This window comes from Daphnia pulicaria, chromosome 7 (genome assembly GCF_021234035.1).
Source record: "Daphnia pulicaria isolate SC F1-1A chromosome 7, SC_F0-13Bv2, whole genome shotgun sequence".
Taxonomy (NCBI): domain Eukaryota; kingdom Metazoa; phylum Arthropoda; class Branchiopoda; order Diplostraca; family Daphniidae; genus Daphnia; species Daphnia pulicaria.
Window position 1 is genome coordinate 16,159,342 of NC_060919.1, and position 18,748 is coordinate 16,178,089.

Below are 18,748 nucleotides of genomic sequence, written 5' to 3' on the forward strand. Positions count from 1 at the left end.
GCTGCGTTTTACTGGACTTCTGAAGTTCTGATTGAATTCCGTTGCACTTTCCATCGAATAGCGTATAGTTGAATTCAAATAATAATTTATGCCATTTGACACTGAATAAGAGCATTAGAATTTCAAACCATAAGCTTAACCGCAGCTAAGGCATAGCAGGCGATAGCAGGCTGCAATAATCCCCACAATAATCCAGAAATTAATTGTGAATCCTGTGTTTAACGAGTAAAATCAGCGAGCAAATTCGTATCCTAGGACCCCTGACTCATACCTAGGTACCAGATGTGTGACAAGTCTGGCCCTTGGTGGAATTTACTCTGGAATCAGCATGTTTCATGCAAGTGTAGAAGAAAATTACGTTGTTTAAGTTGAAATAAAAACATTAATTTAATAACTGGGGTCAACGACGTTTAGGATTTGTGTTCATGGCATCAATTGAAATAAGATATTTGAAAAATCTAATAACCTTATTGGTATAACTTTTTATTCTGATTTGTCGACAGTCCATTTCTGAATTTACATCCGATTTTTAACTTATACAATCAAGATTTTTATTCTTTAGAGGTTCCAATAATGCAGCCGCAGTCGAATAAGGTGGCGGAGATGGATTGGCAAGGCTCACCGGATCGGTGCTGGATGCTGTGGGGAGATTCGACGGTGCGGATGGATGTTGATCCGCCTGCCATTGCTGCTGCCCTTGTTGGGGCACCGGTTGCTGTTGGTATGGCGAGTAGACCACCATCGGGTAAGACTGAAATTGTGGCTGCTGTCCATCCGGGGGAATGACCCACATCGGCGTCGGTTGCGGTGGATTGTGAACTACCAACGGAACTGGGACTGACGAGTCAGAGGACGCGCAACATTTGCAGACGAGTTTACTCAACACAACAGTGATTAAAATGTTGTTCACAAAAGAGACGAGGTTTGCGAATGTCAAGACTAACGGGTTTACTCTGAAGAAACAAACTCCTGCAATCAAGAGAATTTCTCATGCTAATTAAATGTTAATATTTTCAAATACCTTCAAATCAAATGTATTAATACCATACAATTGGCCTACCAGGATAATTCTGAAAGTAAATGCAGTCCCTGAAGGCTCCAGCCCAAGTTATACATCCGGAAATGAGAGCGAAGCAGATTGATAGAGAGGAAAAAACCGTCGTCGAAATAATCCTGAAATAAGTTAAGCAGAGTCAAACGATCGGTTATTGCTAGCCGGTTTTATTTGATTGAAAATGTCTATGTAATCAAAATGCTGTCTTTTCATTCGTCTTACATTGGTTTTGTTGGCTTGTAGGAAGCGCTAAAGCCGAGCAATCCCGCCACGAAAAACGTGATCGATCCCCACACACCTTGGCCTGCAACTAGTCTCCCTACCTTTAAATGCAATATTCCAATTATTACATAAATATAGTCAGGCACATGAAACACACTTGCAATGAAAGAAGTGAAAAATAACCAGTCAAATACGGTATAATTACGAAGATTTACCTCCAGACCAACGCACAGTGGAAATATTAAAATGTTGACGATGGAACAGATCAGAAGAAAATTGGATTGGGATTTGACCCGTGATTTAGGTGAAGATTCTGGGTCTGGCTGCATTTTTGTCTAGCCTTTTTAAGTCGATTTCAATCAACCTATAAATAATACGCTTTCTACTATGAATCTATATTCGGCAGTAAAATTTAAGACAGATGAATACCTAACAAAAAATACGCCACAGTGGTGAAATATTTACGAATTCTCAACGTGTCGTATGTCTCAATCGCTGTATAGATTTAACTGAGTGTAGACGACATCACGACAACGGACAAAGGTTGTGATAAACAGAAACCTAATTGTTGCATCTAAGCGCACAGCGGCAAGGGTCCTTTTATTCGTCGCAACGCAATTTGGCCATGGTTGAATTTGGCATCGCCAGAACAAAGAAAGCCTCGTGAAAAGGTAAGGGGTGTGTTGAAATCAACAAAGAAAAGAAAAGTTATAAAAATGAAATGGTTAAGTAAGACAAATCTGAAAACAGGGTAAGAGTAAGAAAACAGCAACCAGATCAAATCCAATGTATTGCTCAAGGACGAATATTATTGTAAGACACGCGCATTATTTCGTATCCAATCGATCCCATCTAAAAAGTCACGTCGCCATCGCCGCTCAATTGTCTGCCCATGTCCGGGTGGACGGACCAGTCGAGCGGGACCCGATGAAGTTCAGATGAATTTCTCGGTGAGATCGTTAACCTGTTGCTGCTGTCCGAGCATTCCATTTCTTCGTCTTCGCTCGAGTCGTTTTTCTGGACTTCCAACGAGTCCGCTCTCGACATTGAGCTGTAATCCGTTTCCCGCAAAATGAATTCATTCATTCAAATCCGCTTTAAATATATCAAATTAGAAGATGAAATAATGGAGTTACGATATTTACCTATCTCCTGTTACCGGTTCATCGCTATGATTGCTGGCGGGGGTATTGAACATCTGGTCATTCGATTGAAGATCGACGGCCGAATGGGGAATGTTCAATTTGATTTGCCGGACACGGGACAAGTCGAAATCGATTCGCTGCTGATGGACGGGCCCGAAGATGAGAGCGACGCTGTAGAGGACGTCGGCCGACCAGTGTCGAGGAATACGCGGATAGAGGGATGGCTGGTAGGAGTCGGGGAAAAGTCCGACGCGGTGGAGAAGATGAAGAAACTGCTGGGAACGAAGGGCGGAGTCTTCCAGTTCCGTCCACGGAACAATCGGGCACGGAACATTCATATTCAAGCTGAGGCAAATAATGGCATGGCGGAATTCCTGGCCAGCATAGGTGTCCAGACGGGCCGAACATGAGGTTAATAGACACGATTGGATCCAATCCAGTTGTTTCTGGAATCCTATATTCATAAAATAATTAAGTGAAATGACCATCAAGAATGATTCGAATATTTTTTTACTAACCGAATTTGATGAGCTGATCCCGGAGTGATTCAATTTTGCTGCGAGGTTGTAATGATGAGGCAGGATTGTTATAGATGTTTCCTGGTTTAGCCTGGGGAGTTTCCGCTTTCTCCGATGACGTCACCACTCGATCCGGCGATTCCATGGCCTGGCAGCCGTTGGCTTCATAATGACGCATGAATTTGTTGACGATTAATTCAATCAAATCATTCCACTCTTGGCAAATCTGAAAAACGTGAAGTGGCAATGGAATGAACTAACGTTGAATCCCTCTTCCCATATCTTGCCGAGCGGACGCAAAATGGCTGGATCGCACAACAGGTCGGCCCGACCGCGGTAGACGCCAACGTGACGCAACAACCTGAAGACGTAATCGCGTTCAAAAACGGGTCGTTGGTCCTGAAATCATCTAGGGCCGATCCATCCTGTCGTCCGTCCGTCTCGTCCTGCTGCTCGTTGGAAGCGTAGAGAACGGAATTGTCGAATTTGTTGTAGGCAAGGTTGTAGGCGATTCCGCCGGCCGACGTCACGGGAAATTTGGCGGATGCGTAGGCCTCGACCACCGGTGGATGGGCCATGTCGGCGAATGTCACCAGCAGGCGGATGTTATCCTTGACGTCTCTGCTGAACAGCGAGAGAACCGAGTCGAGGATGTAGGGATGCATCGACGTCGACCGGATGTCGTTGAATGCGGCCACGAAGTAGAATGCGTGAATTTGATTGACTCCGAACTGTTACTGGAAAACTGAAACTTAACTCAACTGAAGACTTATTGGCACTTCGCCGCCCGTAAATATATAAGGGGACTGGACCTTTCTGCCCACATGCCGCCCACTTTCTTTCATCTATTATATATTCAACTCGTGCGGACTCATCCTTTATTTTATAACTGGGCGTACTATGTGTGCGGGCTTTGAGCGACGTTTGACTGAAATCATACGGTGGTTCAGAGCGAATTGAATACGAGGCCGCGCTGTCCGAGACCGAGTCGGCGATGGTAAACTGTTGGCAGCCATCCGGATGGCGCGCTGCGAATGTGATATATGATCCCCATTGATCCCCCGCCATATAGCTCTTCTCCGTCGTCCATCCAGCGCCCAATGCCACCACGTCCGCAATCGTGTACACTGCTGTAGAGAGTAATTGTATACGCATCTTGTATTGAATTCGAAAAGCGTTTGATTGTAACATCTTTTTTCTGAAATGTTGATGTTTGTGAAAATTTCCGGTTTTGTTGTTGTTGAGGATTATTTGACTCATCACTCTATCAAGTATCAACTCGGCTTTTTTCCCCATCATCGGCGGCCGTAAAAATCGGCCAACGGCAGATATCCCGCGGAGCCGATCCGCACATATCTGATAAAACAGCAGGACAAATCCAATCAAACAAAAAAACAAAAACAGTGTGTGTGTGTAATGATGAAAGGTGAGCGCGTGTCAACTGTTTGGACGCAGTTTGGACGTGATATAATTATTATTTATTGATCTTAAAATATCGATTGACTTGTTGCTTGTTGGACGGTTTTATTTAGTTGAAATTTATTTGTCTCCCTTATTTTGATGAATTGAAATTTGTGTGTGTGCTTATGACACTGCTCGCATTTAGAAAGTGATATACTCTGACCGATTTCCAATCAAAGTAACCTTCGTTATTACTTATTAGATAATTCCAAAATTTCGATCCTAACTTAATAGGTAGAATTATTATTATTTATATGAGTAATTTTCACCTTGCAGCATCATTATATTGCGGTATTATTAGTCCGTCGCAGATTAATCCAAGAACCCTTTCAAAAATAAAAACCCTAGAATAATTCGAATCGTAATTCCGCGCCCTTGATGTAAGTCATTGGATGCCGACCGCTAGATGGTGTACTGACTCGTTGTGTCGTCGTCAAGCGCATCCTCTGCCCTCTAGTGTACGCGTGGGAAAAAATACGATAAATTTATTTTTCATCGCCATTGTTGTTTGTTGATTCTTGACTTGATTGTTCTGCATGCGAACTGTGAAACAAACACAAAATTATAGCTAAAATGTTGACTTCTGTAAAACGTGGCATAACTGAAGTTATTCCTATAAATTACCCTTTTGGAAATACCCGAAGTCGAAATGTGTTGCAAGACTTTAATTGTGAAGTAGGTGGTTTTAACACATGCGATTCATCCTTGAAGGTAACTACCAGCAGAGAAATCTGTTTGATTGAAACTAATTTCTGAGTTGCACCATTTGCATTTAGGTTCTCTTTCTGGGTAGTGGGGACCTGAGAAACGCTCTTCAGGTTGCAAAAAACGAAAGTTTTAATGACATGCAAATCCACCTAAATGACCTAAATCCATCAGTCGTAGCTCGCAACATCACTATTTTGAAAATAATATCAGCACCAGATTTCAATCCAGAAGATGATGAAGACATAGCTTTCCTTTGGGATGTTTGGTATAATCTTGAATGGCCAGAATTCACCCGTAAGCGATTTCAAGGAATTTTGAAGGACCTGTTGAATGGTGTGTTCCCTGAAAATGTCTCAGTCCCCAAAACTAGTCAGTCTGAAATGTTAAAGAAAGTGTGGAGTGCTTGGCTTTCTATTTTATCACAAACTGAATCTGAAGCTAGTTTTTTAATGAAAAAAGTAAGCTCTGAAAGGTAAACATTTTTGTTCAAGTTTATGACTAGATTGATGTACTAAACTATCTTCTTTTATTTTCCAGGAAACTGTATATCTTTAAAATCTGGGGCCTCGGGGATGAAGTAGAAATAGAAAACGCGATGAAAGTTGATAGCTTTTCAACGGTCATTGATGAATTAGCTTTTAACCTGGAAAGAAGTATTGGGATTGAATGGTTGAGCGATTCAGCGAGGCAGAATATCCGTGAAGAAGCTAAGCGCTATTTTGAAAAAGGTAGCTGTCGACTTGAAAACGATATCAAGATCGTTTGTCTTAATCCAACAATGCTTGACCACGCAACACTCCGCTGGACACTCCATTATTCCCTGTGCCCATTTGACGGATACTTGCCGCTACTGAACGAAGAATTGGACACTTCAAACAAGAGCAAGATGATGATAATTTCCTGCCAGAAAATACTCAAAAACCTTCTTTCTTTCTATCGAAAGCGCCTCGTCGACGGACAAACCTTTGAATTATTCTTCTACTTGGAGGATGCCCTGGAGTTCTGCTATTCTGAAAACGTCAACAAGTTCGACGTCATTGACTGCTCTGACATTGCAGATCATGTTGGATTAGTGAATTTGATCCTCGCATGCAGCAGGAAGTTGTCAGATCACCCATCTGCAATGTTGTTCACCGAAACTTTAAATTGGTTCCCATTTGGAAAGGGATCTGTGAAGTTATACGTCGAGAAAGCCCTTTGTTGTCCGTTGAGCATGATCCCAACTATATATGGATTGCGTCTCAAAAGCCGCATCGAACTAGGATTGCCTGAATTTGTTGACTTGCGACGTCCGATCGGGTCGCCCCCTGTTTACCTTTGCTGGCTAAAAGCACGTCCTTTTCATAATGTTGCCATGTCATCATCTTCAGCACTCAACGGATTCCTGGATCAGTTAGCCAACGTTTGTTTTGTTTCGAAATTCCCTTTTCGAATCACAGGTGTCCCTCCTGAATTCCGAAGTGGATGTGGCATGGTGCTGTATACCCCGCAAACATTCAGCTACGTAGTGAACTCGATGATTCAACGGCTTGGAGGAGACCACTGGCTGAAGAAAGATGTCAGGCCGGCGGAGATGCATCCCAATTTTGAGCTCGCTAGACGAACACTTGATGCTTGGAAAGATGGCCAGAAGATTCTGAAGTTATCCGCAAAGATTCCTACTTCGTCCTCCAACAAATTCTTGCTTCGTGCTTCTGTACGAGCTGCTGTATCAGGATTTCCAATACCTCGATTGATACTCCTGCCGAAAGCGAAGCAAGGGAACTGTTCCGACTTTTCTGGACCAGATGTCCATTTCATCGACAACTTTCAATTGGAACTGGAAAATTCCTCAACCGGATTCGAAGACGTTTCAATTTCCTTTCTCCTGATACCTCATCACGGGCTCGAAAAAACTCATCGTGCTATCATCGTGGATATACCGAATGGTTCAGAATTTGCCGTCTTTGAGTCGTTTGAGTCAGTGCAGATCGAGGACTGGAATTTTCCTTATCCGTTTATGCCTTCGAAAACCGAACTTGAGCTTCCCTCTCCTGAAGAATTTAGCATGATGGTCGACAGCTGCGTCGAGACAGAAGATCAGTTCCGTCTGAAAATTAATATTACCTCATCCAAAAATGTCTCAGGTGGGTTTGTGAACTTATTTGCCCTTTTTCGTCTGTTAATTTTGTTATTTTTTTTATTTTAGGGTTAAAAGTAGCAACAAATCATCAGGCGCCTTGTGAATCCTGCCACAAGATTACTTTGTCACTGAACCGGCCGGAAAAGTTCAAGCCGTTGTCGCTGTCATTTCCGTATCCGATCCTTGTCGATGACATCCACGCTACCCTTCATCACAAAAGCCGCCATGTTGATTTAGTGTTAACGAAAGCATTGTGGGAACCATGGCCGTGTGAATGCCGACCTGCTACCGATTTGCACAACGTCTTAGATCTAGATCAACTGAAACCTTGGAAAGAAGAAGAATCACTCCGACCGTCCTTGGAAAATCACATTAGAAGCCAGTTCAACATTAATCATCTAGAGAATATTTCGCTGATGGAAAAATCCCCTTTGAATGTTGTTCGATACGTTATGAATGTTCTGTTTTTGCATCCCTCTCGTCCTCGTTATGTCACCATCCAACGGATGAATGCACCAGCACCCGACTGGTTCTTTCTAGTCCATGATCCTGTTTCAACAACTCCGACGGGCAGACCAGTCCTTTTGCTTTCGGCTTTTGATTTTCGATTGGCAGTAAAACTTTCTGCAGACGGCAAATGGACCGTGAAAAAGACTGAAGAGAATTTTATTCGAGTTTTCCCTGGCGACGAGGAAGCATTAAACATTCCGATCCAAACGACTGAAGAGTCGCAGCTTTTGAGATTCGTCTTGCGGCTCAACAGATTCAGGATCACGCCCAGCAAATGGCAGAAAAAAAACATTACGCTAGGAAAAGACAGTCCGTGGATGGCTACATTCGTCTCACCACTTTACAGCGACAACCCACACATGGATCTCCGTTCTTCTGATGCTTCAAATAGATCGACTCTAGGAGGATCCGTGAATGACAACAACTGCTGCGCCGCGTGCAAGAAAGTTTCCCAAAGTCTAAAACGCTGCAGCCGTTGTCGAAGCACTGTTTATTGCTGCGTGGAATGCCAACGTCAGCACTGGGCTCAGCATAAAATGGTTTGCAAGAAAGTTTAATGGGATTCAATGAATGGACTGTTCAACTAGTTATCTTAATGTTTGTCTTTCTCGAATTGCCTGTTTAATTGTTTTCCTTCTTAAAACTAAGAGCTGTTTTTTCATGCTGTCTAATGTTTTTGTTTAAGTTAATATAAACAAGATAATGTTCGGTGTATTTTCGAATACAGAAAAGAAAACAGTTTTATCGTTTCTTAAGGAAGGATCCTCTCTGTTGCCGTCTCATCATTTTTTTTGTGTGTTTTCCAACGAACAAGAGATTTTTTGTCCGTTTGGGTCCTTGTCCATTTCTCTCCTAGTGTTCTTTTGAGGATTCATTTCCTTTTCAACAGAGCCGCTACTGCGCTGAGGTGAAACATTCTCTCTTCTCCTTTTCCCTGTAGGGAGCAAGGATTTCTCTTTCTCGACTGAACAAACATAAAGATCTTAATAATCAACTCAGTCTTCTTTCGTAATTAATGAATCTGTAATTACCTGTTGGTTTCGGTCCAGTATAGGGTTCCCAGTAATGAGTTTCAGTGCGGCGATCAAACGATCCAATTTCTTCTGAGGATACTCCTGGAGAAAACTCTTCTTCATAAAAGTCTATTATCCGTTTTCATCCTTGCTAGCTCTCTGGAACGTGAACAGCGACGATTTCAAGGAATCGTACAATTGGTGAGTTGGACGAATTTTTTCCGAGCTCCAACAACTAAAAACAGCGAACACATTCGTAATCAGAGACCGGATCTTTGCCATGTGTTTGAAAAGTCTGACACTTGGTCGAATTACCCTTGGGATCTATATATACATATGAGCGTGGAAAAATATGAAATTATATAAGTTGAAATAAAAAAAAACACTAAATTAATAATTGGCACCGACGACGTTTGTGATTTGTGTTGGCATCAATTGAAAGAAGTTTTAATCAAAACTATTTAACCTCAATGGTAATTGTTTATTCTCTGATTTGTCGACAGTCCATTTCTGAATTTACATTCGATTTATAACTTATACAATCAATATTTTTATTCTTTAAAGGTTCCAATAATGCAGCCGCAGTCGAATAAGGTGGCGGAGATGGATTGGCAAGGCTCACCGGATCGGTGCTGGATGCTGTGGGGAGATTCGACGGTGCGGATGGATATTGATCCGCCTGCCATTGCTGCTGCCCTTGTTGGGGCACCGGTTGCTGTTGGTATGGCGAGTAGACCACCATCGGGTAAGACTGAAATTGTGGCTGCTGCCCATCCGGGGGAATGACCCACATCGGCGTCGGTTGCGGTGGATTGTGAACTACCAACGGAACTGGGACTGACGAATCGGCGGACGGGCAACATTTGCAGACGAGTTTACTCAACACAACAGTGACGATAATGTTGTTCACAAAAGAGACGAGGTTTGCGAATGTCAAGACTAACGGGTTTACTCTGAAGAAACAAACTCCTGCAATCAAGAAAATTTCTCATGCTAATTAAATGTAAATATTTTCAAATACCTTCAAATCAAATGGATTAATACCATACAATTGGCCTACCAGGATAATTCTGAAAGTAAATGCAGTCCCTGAAGGCTCCAGCCCAAGTTATACATCCGGAAATGAGAGCGAAGCAGATTGATAGAGAGGAAAAAACCGTCGTCGAAATAATCCTGAAATAAGTTAAGCAAAGTCAAACGATCGGTTATTGCTAGCCGGTTTTATTTGATTGAAAATGTCTTTGTAATCAAAATGCTGTCTTTTCATTCGTTTTACATTGGTCTTGTTGGCTTGTAGGAAGCGCTAAAGCCGAGCAATCCCGCCACGAAAAACGTGATCGATCCCCACACACCTTGGCCTGCAACTACTCTCCCTACCTTTAAATGCAATATTCCAATTATTACATAAATATAGTCAGGAACGTGAAACACTTGCAATGAAAGAAGTGAAAAATAACCAGTCAAATACGGTATAATTACGAAGATTTACCTCCAGACCAACGCACAGTGGAAATATTAAAATGTTGACGATGGAACAGATCAGAAGAAATTTGGATTGGGATTTGACCCGTGATTTAGGTGAAGATTCTGGGTCTGGCTGCATTTTTGTCTAGCCTTTTTAAGTCGATTTCAATCAATATATAAATAATGCGCTTTCTACTATGAATCTATATTCGGCAGTGAAATTTAAGACAGATGAATACCTAACAAAAATACGCCACTGTGTTGAAATATTTACGAATTCTCAATGTGTCGTATGTCTCAATCGCTGTGTAGATTTAACTGAGTGTAGACGAAAACGGACAAGGGTTGTGATAAACAGAAACCTAATTGTTGCATCTAAGCGCACAGCGGCAAGGGTCCTTTTATTCGTCGCAACGCAATTTGGCATCGCCAGAACAAAGAAAGCCTCGTGAAAAGGTAAGGGGGGTGTTGAAATCAACAAAGAAAAGAAAAGTTATAAAAATGAAATGGTTAAGTAAGACAAATCTGAAAACAGGGTAAGAGTAAGAAAACAGCAACCAGATCAAATCCAATGTATTGCTCAAGGACGAATATTATTGTAAGACACGCGCATTATTTCGTATCCAATCGATCCCATCTAAAAAGTCACGTCGCCATCGCCGCTCAATTGTCTGCCCATGTCCGGGTGGACGGACCAGTCGAGCGGGACCCGATGAAGTTCAGATGAATTTCTCGGTGAGATCGTTAACCTGTTGCTGCTGTCCGAGCATTCCATTTCTTCGTCTTCGCTCGAGTCGTTTTTCTGGACTTCCAACGAGTCCGCTCTCGACATTGAGCTGTAATCCGTTTCCCGCAAAATGAATTCATTCATTCAAATCCGCTTTAAATATATCAAATTAGAAGATGAAATAATGGAGTTACGATATTTACCTATCTCCTGTTACCGGTTCATCGCTATGATTGCTGGCGGGGGTATTGAACATCTGGCCATCCGATTGAAGATCGACGGCCGAATGGGGAATGTTCAATTTGATTTGCCGGACACGGGACAAGTCGAAATCGATTCGCTGCTGATGGACGGGCCCGAAGATGAGAGCGACGCTGTAGAGGACGTCGGCCGACCAGTGTCGAGGAATACGCGGATAGAGGGATGGCTGGTAGGAGTCGGGGAAAAGTCCGACGCGGTGGAGAAGATGAAGAAACTGCTGGGAACGAAGGGCGGAGTCTTCCAGTTCCGTCCACGGAACAATCGGGCACGGAACGTTCATTTTCAAGCTGAGGCAAATGATGGCATGGCGGAATTCCTGGCCAGCATAGGTGTCCAGACGGGCCGAACATGAGGTTAATAGACACGATTGGATCCAATCCAGTTGTTTCTGGAATCCTATATTCATAAAATAATTAAGTGAAATGACCATCAAGAATGATTCGAATATTTTTTTTTCTAACCGGATTTGACGAGCTGATCCCGGAGTGATTCAATTTTGCTGCGAGGTTGTAATGATGAGGCAGGATTGTTATAGATGTTTCCTGGTTTAGCCTGGGGAGTTTCCGCTTTCTCCGATGACGTCACCACTCGATCCGGCGATTCCATGGCCTGGCAGCCATTGGCTTAATAATGGCGCATGAATTTGTTGACAATTAATTCAATCAAATCATTCCACTCTTGGCAAATCTGAAAAACAAATCATAATAATGGGTTTTAAACAAGTGAAGTGGCAATGGAATGAACTAACGTTGAATCCCTCTTCCCATATCTTGCCGAGCGGACGCAAAATGGCCGGATCGCACAACAGGTCGGCCCGACCGCGGTAGACGCCAACGTGACGCAACAACGTGAAGACGCAATCGTTCAAAAACGGGTCGTTGGTCCTGAAATCATTCAGGACCAATCCGTAGCGATTGAGGATAACCTTCGAGCAAAATTGTTCAAAATGCCCGCCGAAATCCAAGTTGCAATTGTACGTCGACGGCTGCCCGGCTGCCCGTTCCAGTGTTTTCAAAAGGACGTGGTTGGTTGTGATGACGTCGCCCAGGTATTTTTTATTCTGAATTGCCGGATCGAATTGGCGGAGTTGAAGCAACGGCAGTTGGCGGAGATCGTTGGCGTTTGCCAAAGAAGCGCGAAATTTGAAAATATTCATTTGCTCTTGGCAATAAGATCCGTCGGCTTTTCCCACGTAAGAAGAACGCGCTTCCAGCGCCAGAAGGCATTCGCGGATGGCTTTCACGCCGAGTTGCATCCGCCGCAGACCCGGCTGCAAGTCGGCGGAGTTGAGCGAGTTGATTTCGAATTCTTCCGACTCGCTGGCGGATTCCCAGATCAAGTAGGAAATGATGTCAACGCAAACGACGTCTTTCAGGTGCTTGAAGATGTCCAGTTCTAGATGGGAAGCGATGGGTAGAAAGTAGGAAATGAGCCAAAGGAAATAAGATTTATCGAACATTGGCAGCTGAGCTCCTTGTTCCAGCAGACGTTGATAAAGTTGACTCACTAGAGCGTTGTAACCTGTTTAGGAGATTTTAAAATGACCGAAAAATGGATTTCTTTTGTTATCAAGGTTTTAAAAAAATAATCAATATTATACCATTCGGTAGAAAATTGATGGTAAATTCCTTTAAGAGTTGGGAAATTTCGTCTTCTGAGGGCGTGTAATTCGGGATTTTAGACTTGGTTTGAATGTGGCGGGCTATTGCCCGACTGCGCCGGCTGGTCAGAATTTTCTTCCGCCTCTGGTATCCGGATTGAAAATCCGGAATTTCTTCTTTATCAGCAGTCTTCATGGTAGCCATCAAATGCCTATAATAATTTGAATTTAGAATTATTAACAACACAAATGCTATCTGTCCGACCCACTTCTTTTTTGAGCGGAACGTTCCCGTAGTCGTCGGTTTACGAGTCCAATAAAATTTGCCGGAAGTTTTGTTCATTTTGTTCGCCGTCTCCGTTGCGGAATTGCACGATGAAGTTTGAGAGCAGTTGCCTGAGTCAGTCTGTTGAATTCGGAAATTCAATAAAATTTATAGCTATAGGCCTACTTAGTAACTAAATTAATTGTTATTAGTTAGCGATAATGATTAAAATTACGTCGTCATCCGAAGGAGATGGAAGCGGAGTTTCGCTTGGCATCTGCTCGCTCGACACAAGTTTCTGGATCTTCTCCGGCGTGTGGTCTTTGAAGATGAGTGTAATCAGTTGGGCGATTGTCACGATCCATTCGTCCTGCGTAAATTGCCAAAAATCGCATGTGACGTCCAGTCAGACACCGCCCCCACACCAACTAGAATTTCTAGTTATCGGTACATAACCAAGTTTGACACCCCAAAAGTTATTTTAAAAAATAAAAAATTCAAAAAAAAAAAAAAAAAAAACAAGCGGAAAAATTATGAAAACTAATTTTCTGAGAAACGGCACACAAAATACGGGTAGAAATAGAGCTGGAAATAATACCCGAGATATTTTTTCATAATTAAAAAAAAATGAATAACCGTAAATTTGATGACTGAAATAATATCGATATTGAAATTGATAGAAATTTATGTTTCGACTATTTCATCGACACTGAACACTTTTAGAGTGTCAGAACTGCTTGGCTCATGGAATAATACACAATAATAAAGATAAAGTCAATTTCAACCAATACCTTTTGAAAGCAGGTCAGCAAATCAATGAGAAGTAGATCCAAGCCTTGGGTGAGTAGGTCGGACAGAAGGCGCCGCTGTTGCCAATGGCCGGGCGAGGCTGCTGCTGCAAAATAAGTAGCGCTATCGCCAACTGAAGCTGATTGGTTAGCACGAACACCTTCTGGGGCGTGTACGATGTTGCGAATGAGCAATAGGAAATAACTGACCGATTCGCAATCGTCCTTCGACATCGCTTGCTGTGGAACCTATAATAAAACATCAAACAGCAATTGAAAAAGCTACTGCTGATCATCGGTTCGGTCTGAAATAATTTTACATTTGCTAGTAGACAGTTGAGATGTTCGAAAATGGATCGAGTAGCCAACGGATTCAACACGAAAGTTTCCTTGGCGACATAAAGGAAATTGGTTAGTTCGTGGACAAAGTGTTTAGACATCGATGTCTCATTTGGTTGCTGGACGATGCTTTCCCCGCTTACTAAACATCCAACGGGTAAAGTCATCTGAACCAACAGTCTGCAATTTTTAAATAAAAAAACCATTTTACATTTTCCTTCCGATATTGTTGTCAAGCTATTTGACTTATAATACTTGATTGTTGAACGGATAATGTTTGGCTGATTAACATGGATCAGAATAGGGATCAGATCCTGCAGGAAAAGTATGAATTTAGTTATCTCCCAATCCAGTTGGAAATAATAATGAATACTATTACCGTACCTTATTGAAAAAGTCCATAAAGATTAGAGCGCGTCGGAGTGGATAGGTGTGTGGACCTTTATCGTTCAGTTTGGCATTGATTTCATTAAGGCAATCTGTCCACCAGCAACAAAAACATGAGAATGTGTGTCTATGATTATTCTGTATAGCTTTGCGACTGTCAAATAATTAGGTTCAAATTAGCATCGCACGTGACCCTTATTGATGTCGGAGTGTGTGTCCTGTGGCGGACGTGACTTGCAGAGCGTAAAAACGTGATTGGCGTGAATAATAAGTGGTTGGACTCGGTGATTGGAGAGTTGGAGACAAATAAGGACGAAGGAATACGGCTTGCGTGATTTCCACTCTCTTTTAACACAATACTATATCGCCATATTTTTTTTCCAAACTCTACCCGACTGTAGGTCTATCTTACTATATATTCTATACATATCTTATTTTTTCGGCCAACGAAAGGAAATAAATTTTAAGGTCGACCGCTGTTGATTAGAAACAGGGTCAATGACAATCAAAGTATGGCGAGGAAATCTGTAACAACGCTCAATGAGCTTTCAGATTTCATCAGGATTTTATTTCTCCAATTAAACTGTTGTTTGTACTCACCCAAACATTCGTTGCTGGCGTAGTATTTGCTGTTGTGGAAGGCCCCGAGTGAGACGAGGGACAACGACGGAACATTTCCGCTCAACTTCACCCATTCGTCCATTTCGAAGTCGACGCAAGATTGACGATATGCTGTAGGCTTTGTATATCGATGGTGATTGACTGCGAGCACGTAGGATTATAGCCACGTAGTTCGTTCTGTGTATAACCACGACGAGGACGAGGACTGAAAATGAGAAAGAGGGAAACTTGAGAAACTCCCTATTAGCTCCTCCCGCTTGGGCCACTGCGCACAGGTTACAGTGTACAAAAATAGACAAAAAAAAAATGACAGAAAACCAGTTTGTCTTTATGCGTACCCATCCAGCCTACGAACGAGTTCCTTGAGCTGGCGGACTTGTTTGATATCCCATATAGAAGAAAGACATTGTCATGTATACCTACCTGCATGGTTTACCAAACAAAGAAGTTCTTGGGCTGTCCTCGTTTGAATTTTCGAAATTTCAATTCATTAATCTATTTCAATGAAATATGTAGATGTTCGACGCAATTGAATGGATCAAATAAATTACCTAGTAGTCCCTGTGGGCTTTTCCAAACTTTCCCGTTGCATCAGTCACCCGCGCCAGGTCTTTACCGTTTAAGGTATTTTTGTGAAAGTCTATTATAACCGATTTATTATAATCTTGCTGGTTGAAGTTATTTTAAAATACCAATGTTTTCTTAACGATTGACCGGATTGAAATTCGCATAGAATATTATTATAAGTCGCCTGAACGCGTCTTCAAAGTGAAACCGCTGGCTTATAAAGCGAAATTATTCCGAATTTTAATTGTCAGTTTTCTACGAAAATAACGGTGAATGTTGAACAGCAGCGAGTTTGCAATTAGTTTGCTTTTGTAAGAGCGCGGTTCCATAAAGAAAAGAGGACCTTGTTAAGGGGACTTAAAAAACAACTTCAATGACAAATGATGTCAAACAAACACACAGTTGAGAAGGAACTGGAACGAGCGAATCGGAGGAAACCGTGAAAGGTTTTTCAATCGAAAACTTTTGAATTCCACGTAGAGCTGTGTCTAAATTCATGAGAAAGACAACAGCTTATATAAATCATTTAAAATTATTATTTCAAAGTTCATATCAGTGCATACAAGCAGTCGATTAGTATTAAACCGTCGATTAAAACGCAGGCCTATCATCTAATGTTCAAACAAAAATTCACAAATGGCGGACTATAATGTTGTCGTTCGATTTCCATTTCTCTAAAAGAATTGCGTACTTTTTTCTCTTACCTCGGGAATAACATAAAACAGTTTGATAGAAATGTAAATTCGGTGTGTTCAATCCAGTTGGGCCGAACCAAAATGGAAGAAAAAGGAAGCTCAATTGTTAAAAGTCGACAATTAGCAACAGTAAAGTGTAAACCTAACCAACTTTTAAAAGGCTAGATTATTGGTCTTATATTAAGCAGTTATTCCTGTTGTCAACTGCATTACATCAGACAATGTTTTATTCAGACTTATATGGCGTTAGATAACCAACCCTTCCTTACATCGGTATCCCATATATGCCCTTCTACTTTTATGTAATAACGGCTGGAATTCTAGAGTCGTCAGTCCAGAGGGGTCGTCTCAATTAGTTACGTACGTGAACTTGGAGGTCGATCCTGCTCAATACAATGAAATGCAGATGCAGAGAAACCTGCTAAAATCAGAGATAACACCTCCCTTTCCAAGGCCATTTCTTAGTCGCTTATGAAACAGGTTCACACAGAAATTTTACGTCATATCTAAAAATAAATGTTGGTTTCTTTTAGTTCCAAACAAAAAATTTATCGTGTGTAAACAATCAAATGGTGCACAACTAGGCATTAGGCTATAAAAAAAGCAAAAGAAACTGCATAGAATCGTTTATCCTCAACGATATGCATGCGTGACCTACGTTACAAATAAGCTTATCCATTTAAAGTTCTTTTTATGAGACAATTCAAATTGAATTTGCGCCGCAAATGAAAATAAGGGTTTCTAAATTTTATATTTATATTGCTTCCTTACTTTTTAAAAATTCGCGGCAACGTTCGACTTAGGTCACGTCCAGGACGACCATTAAGGATCAAAGCGACAAGTTGTGGGACTCTGTTTTCTGGCGTGAGGAAAATTACCGACCGGACAGGACGACGACAACTTTGAATGAAATTTTCGACATACTGGACGCGGAAACTCAAAAGAAACTGGTGGATATGTTTCAAAAAGCGGAGACTTCGATTAATAAATACGATAAAAGAAGAGGGGAACATTTACGTCGTGAAAATAGTAAATCGAACGAAAATGAAAGAAGATCACAGGCAATGGATCAAGAGGTATCCAGCCGCAATCAAACCGAGAAATGGGAACTTGCAATAGGCCTAAGTCAGTCGACTGAACAAAATAGAAATGCAGAGAATAAAGAAAGAATTCAACACAATTATGACTCCGACAGTTGGGCTGACGTGGACAGAATCAGTTCAGCCATTTCAGGGAAAATGGCAAACGATTCCGATAGTTCCCGATGGGTCGAAATGTGGAAAGAAGACGTGGAAAAATTATTACAAGAAAGTAGAAACTACGTCCGATGGAACGGAGAGAAGTTCGTGCCCAAACCCATGCAACTGAGCAAAATCAATTTGGGCAAATTTCGTGACTCCCAATCGTTTCAGGATCGTACCGTCCGTGTCCGTTACACCAACGCAGAACTGTCGGTACCGATCAAATTTATGGGACACGCTGAATTGGTCGTCACTGACGAATGGAACAATATGAAGGATGAAATCAAAGGTAGCAAACTCAAATTTCAAGACATTTGCTTAGGCATTCCCGAACTATTTGTCTTAATTTTATTTTTATTTTTTCATTTCATTGCAGCCACTACAGCTCTCTTAAAAGCAAATGTGATGAACCTGGTAAAAACAAATACCGAACTGGGGAATGTGAAGAATAATTTAAATGACACGAGCATTTATTTAACTAATAAATTAGACGGTATATAAAATTACTTAAAAATTGGCAGAATCTGACTGTGAATTAGACAAAAAATGGTTTGCAGGAACTATCCAGGAATTGGAGAAAACGAGGGCCAATGTCAATGATTTATCAACAAAATTAAACAGTATTTTATTATTCTTTCGTATAACTATAGCCCCTAATAGCTATTTAAGAACAGAAACAGAACCAAATGTTAAATTATATCCTTGTTTTCGATAAATTTAGCGACAGAAAAAGAGATTAAAATCATGACCGGAAATTTGCCAACGGAACTCAAAGGTAAATCAGAGGAGAAGAAAATAAATAAAAACAAATCTTTTAAAAATATCTATGAAATAAAAATAATTAATAATTCCTTGTTATACATATAGCCTAATAGATAAAACTAACATAATATTCGTTAATTTTCTGAATTTGTTTGTTTCACAGCAATTACTAATCAACTCAAAACCACCGAAGACAAGTTGAGAAACGAACTGTGAGGTATTTTTTTTCTGCAAATAAATAAAATTCTTTTAGTGTGATCCAATGAAATTGTTCAGCA

General features: G+C 41.4%; 4 protein-coding genes and 1 pseudogene across 4 annotated transcripts; 1 reads left to right on the forward strand and 4 right to left on the reverse strand.

Moving 5' to 3' along the window:
• Window positions 1-462: 462 nt before the first annotated feature.
• Window positions 463-1,677, reverse strand: LOC124348614. The gene is made up of 4 exons (XM_046798838.1): window positions 1,492-1,677; window positions 1,277-1,377; window positions 1,061-1,173; window positions 463-969 (listed from the first exon to the last, which is right to left on the reverse strand). Exons 1-4 carry the CDS (start codon window positions 1,603-1,605, stop codon window positions 530-532), a joined length of 768 nt encoding a protein of 255 aa, XP_046654794.1. The 5' UTR covers window positions 1,606-1,677; the 3' UTR covers window positions 463-529.
• A 316-nt stretch (window positions 1,678-1,993) lies between these two features.
• On the reverse strand, window positions 1,994-2,864 carry LOC124348618 (protein timeless-like). The gene is made up of 2 exons (XM_046798843.1): window positions 2,422-2,864; window positions 1,994-2,327 (listed from the first exon to the last, which is right to left on the reverse strand). Exons 1-2 carry the CDS (start codon window positions 2,757-2,759, stop codon window positions 2,129-2,131), a joined length of 537 nt encoding a protein of 178 aa, XP_046654799.1. The 5' UTR covers window positions 2,760-2,864; the 3' UTR covers window positions 1,994-2,128.
• A 2,022-nt stretch (window positions 2,865-4,886) lies between these two features.
• LOC124348605 lies at window positions 4,887-8,474 on the forward strand. Its single transcript, XM_046798824.1, has 4 exons — window positions 4,887-5,111; window positions 5,177-5,580; window positions 5,646-7,234; window positions 7,297-8,474. Exons 1-4 carry the CDS (start codon window positions 4,974-4,976, stop codon window positions 8,295-8,297), a joined length of 3,132 nt encoding a protein of 1,043 aa, XP_046654780.1. The 5' UTR covers window positions 4,887-4,973; the 3' UTR covers window positions 8,298-8,474.
• A 760-nt stretch (window positions 8,475-9,234) lies between these two features.
• On the reverse strand, window positions 9,235-10,474 carry LOC124348792. Its single transcript, XM_046799066.1, has 5 exons — window positions 10,455-10,474; window positions 10,243-10,389; window positions 10,030-10,130; window positions 9,814-9,926; window positions 9,235-9,722 (listed from the first exon to the last, which is right to left on the reverse strand). The coding sequence occupies exons 2-5, from the start codon at window positions 10,354-10,356 to the stop codon at window positions 9,235-9,237; spliced, it is 816 nt and encodes a 271-aa protein (XP_046655022.1). The 5' UTR covers window positions 10,357-10,389; window positions 10,455-10,474.
• Window positions 10,475-10,797: 323 nt separating this feature from the next.
• Window positions 10,798-15,634, reverse strand: LOC124348793 (annotated as a pseudogene).
• Window positions 15,635-18,748: the final 3,114 nt, after the last annotated feature.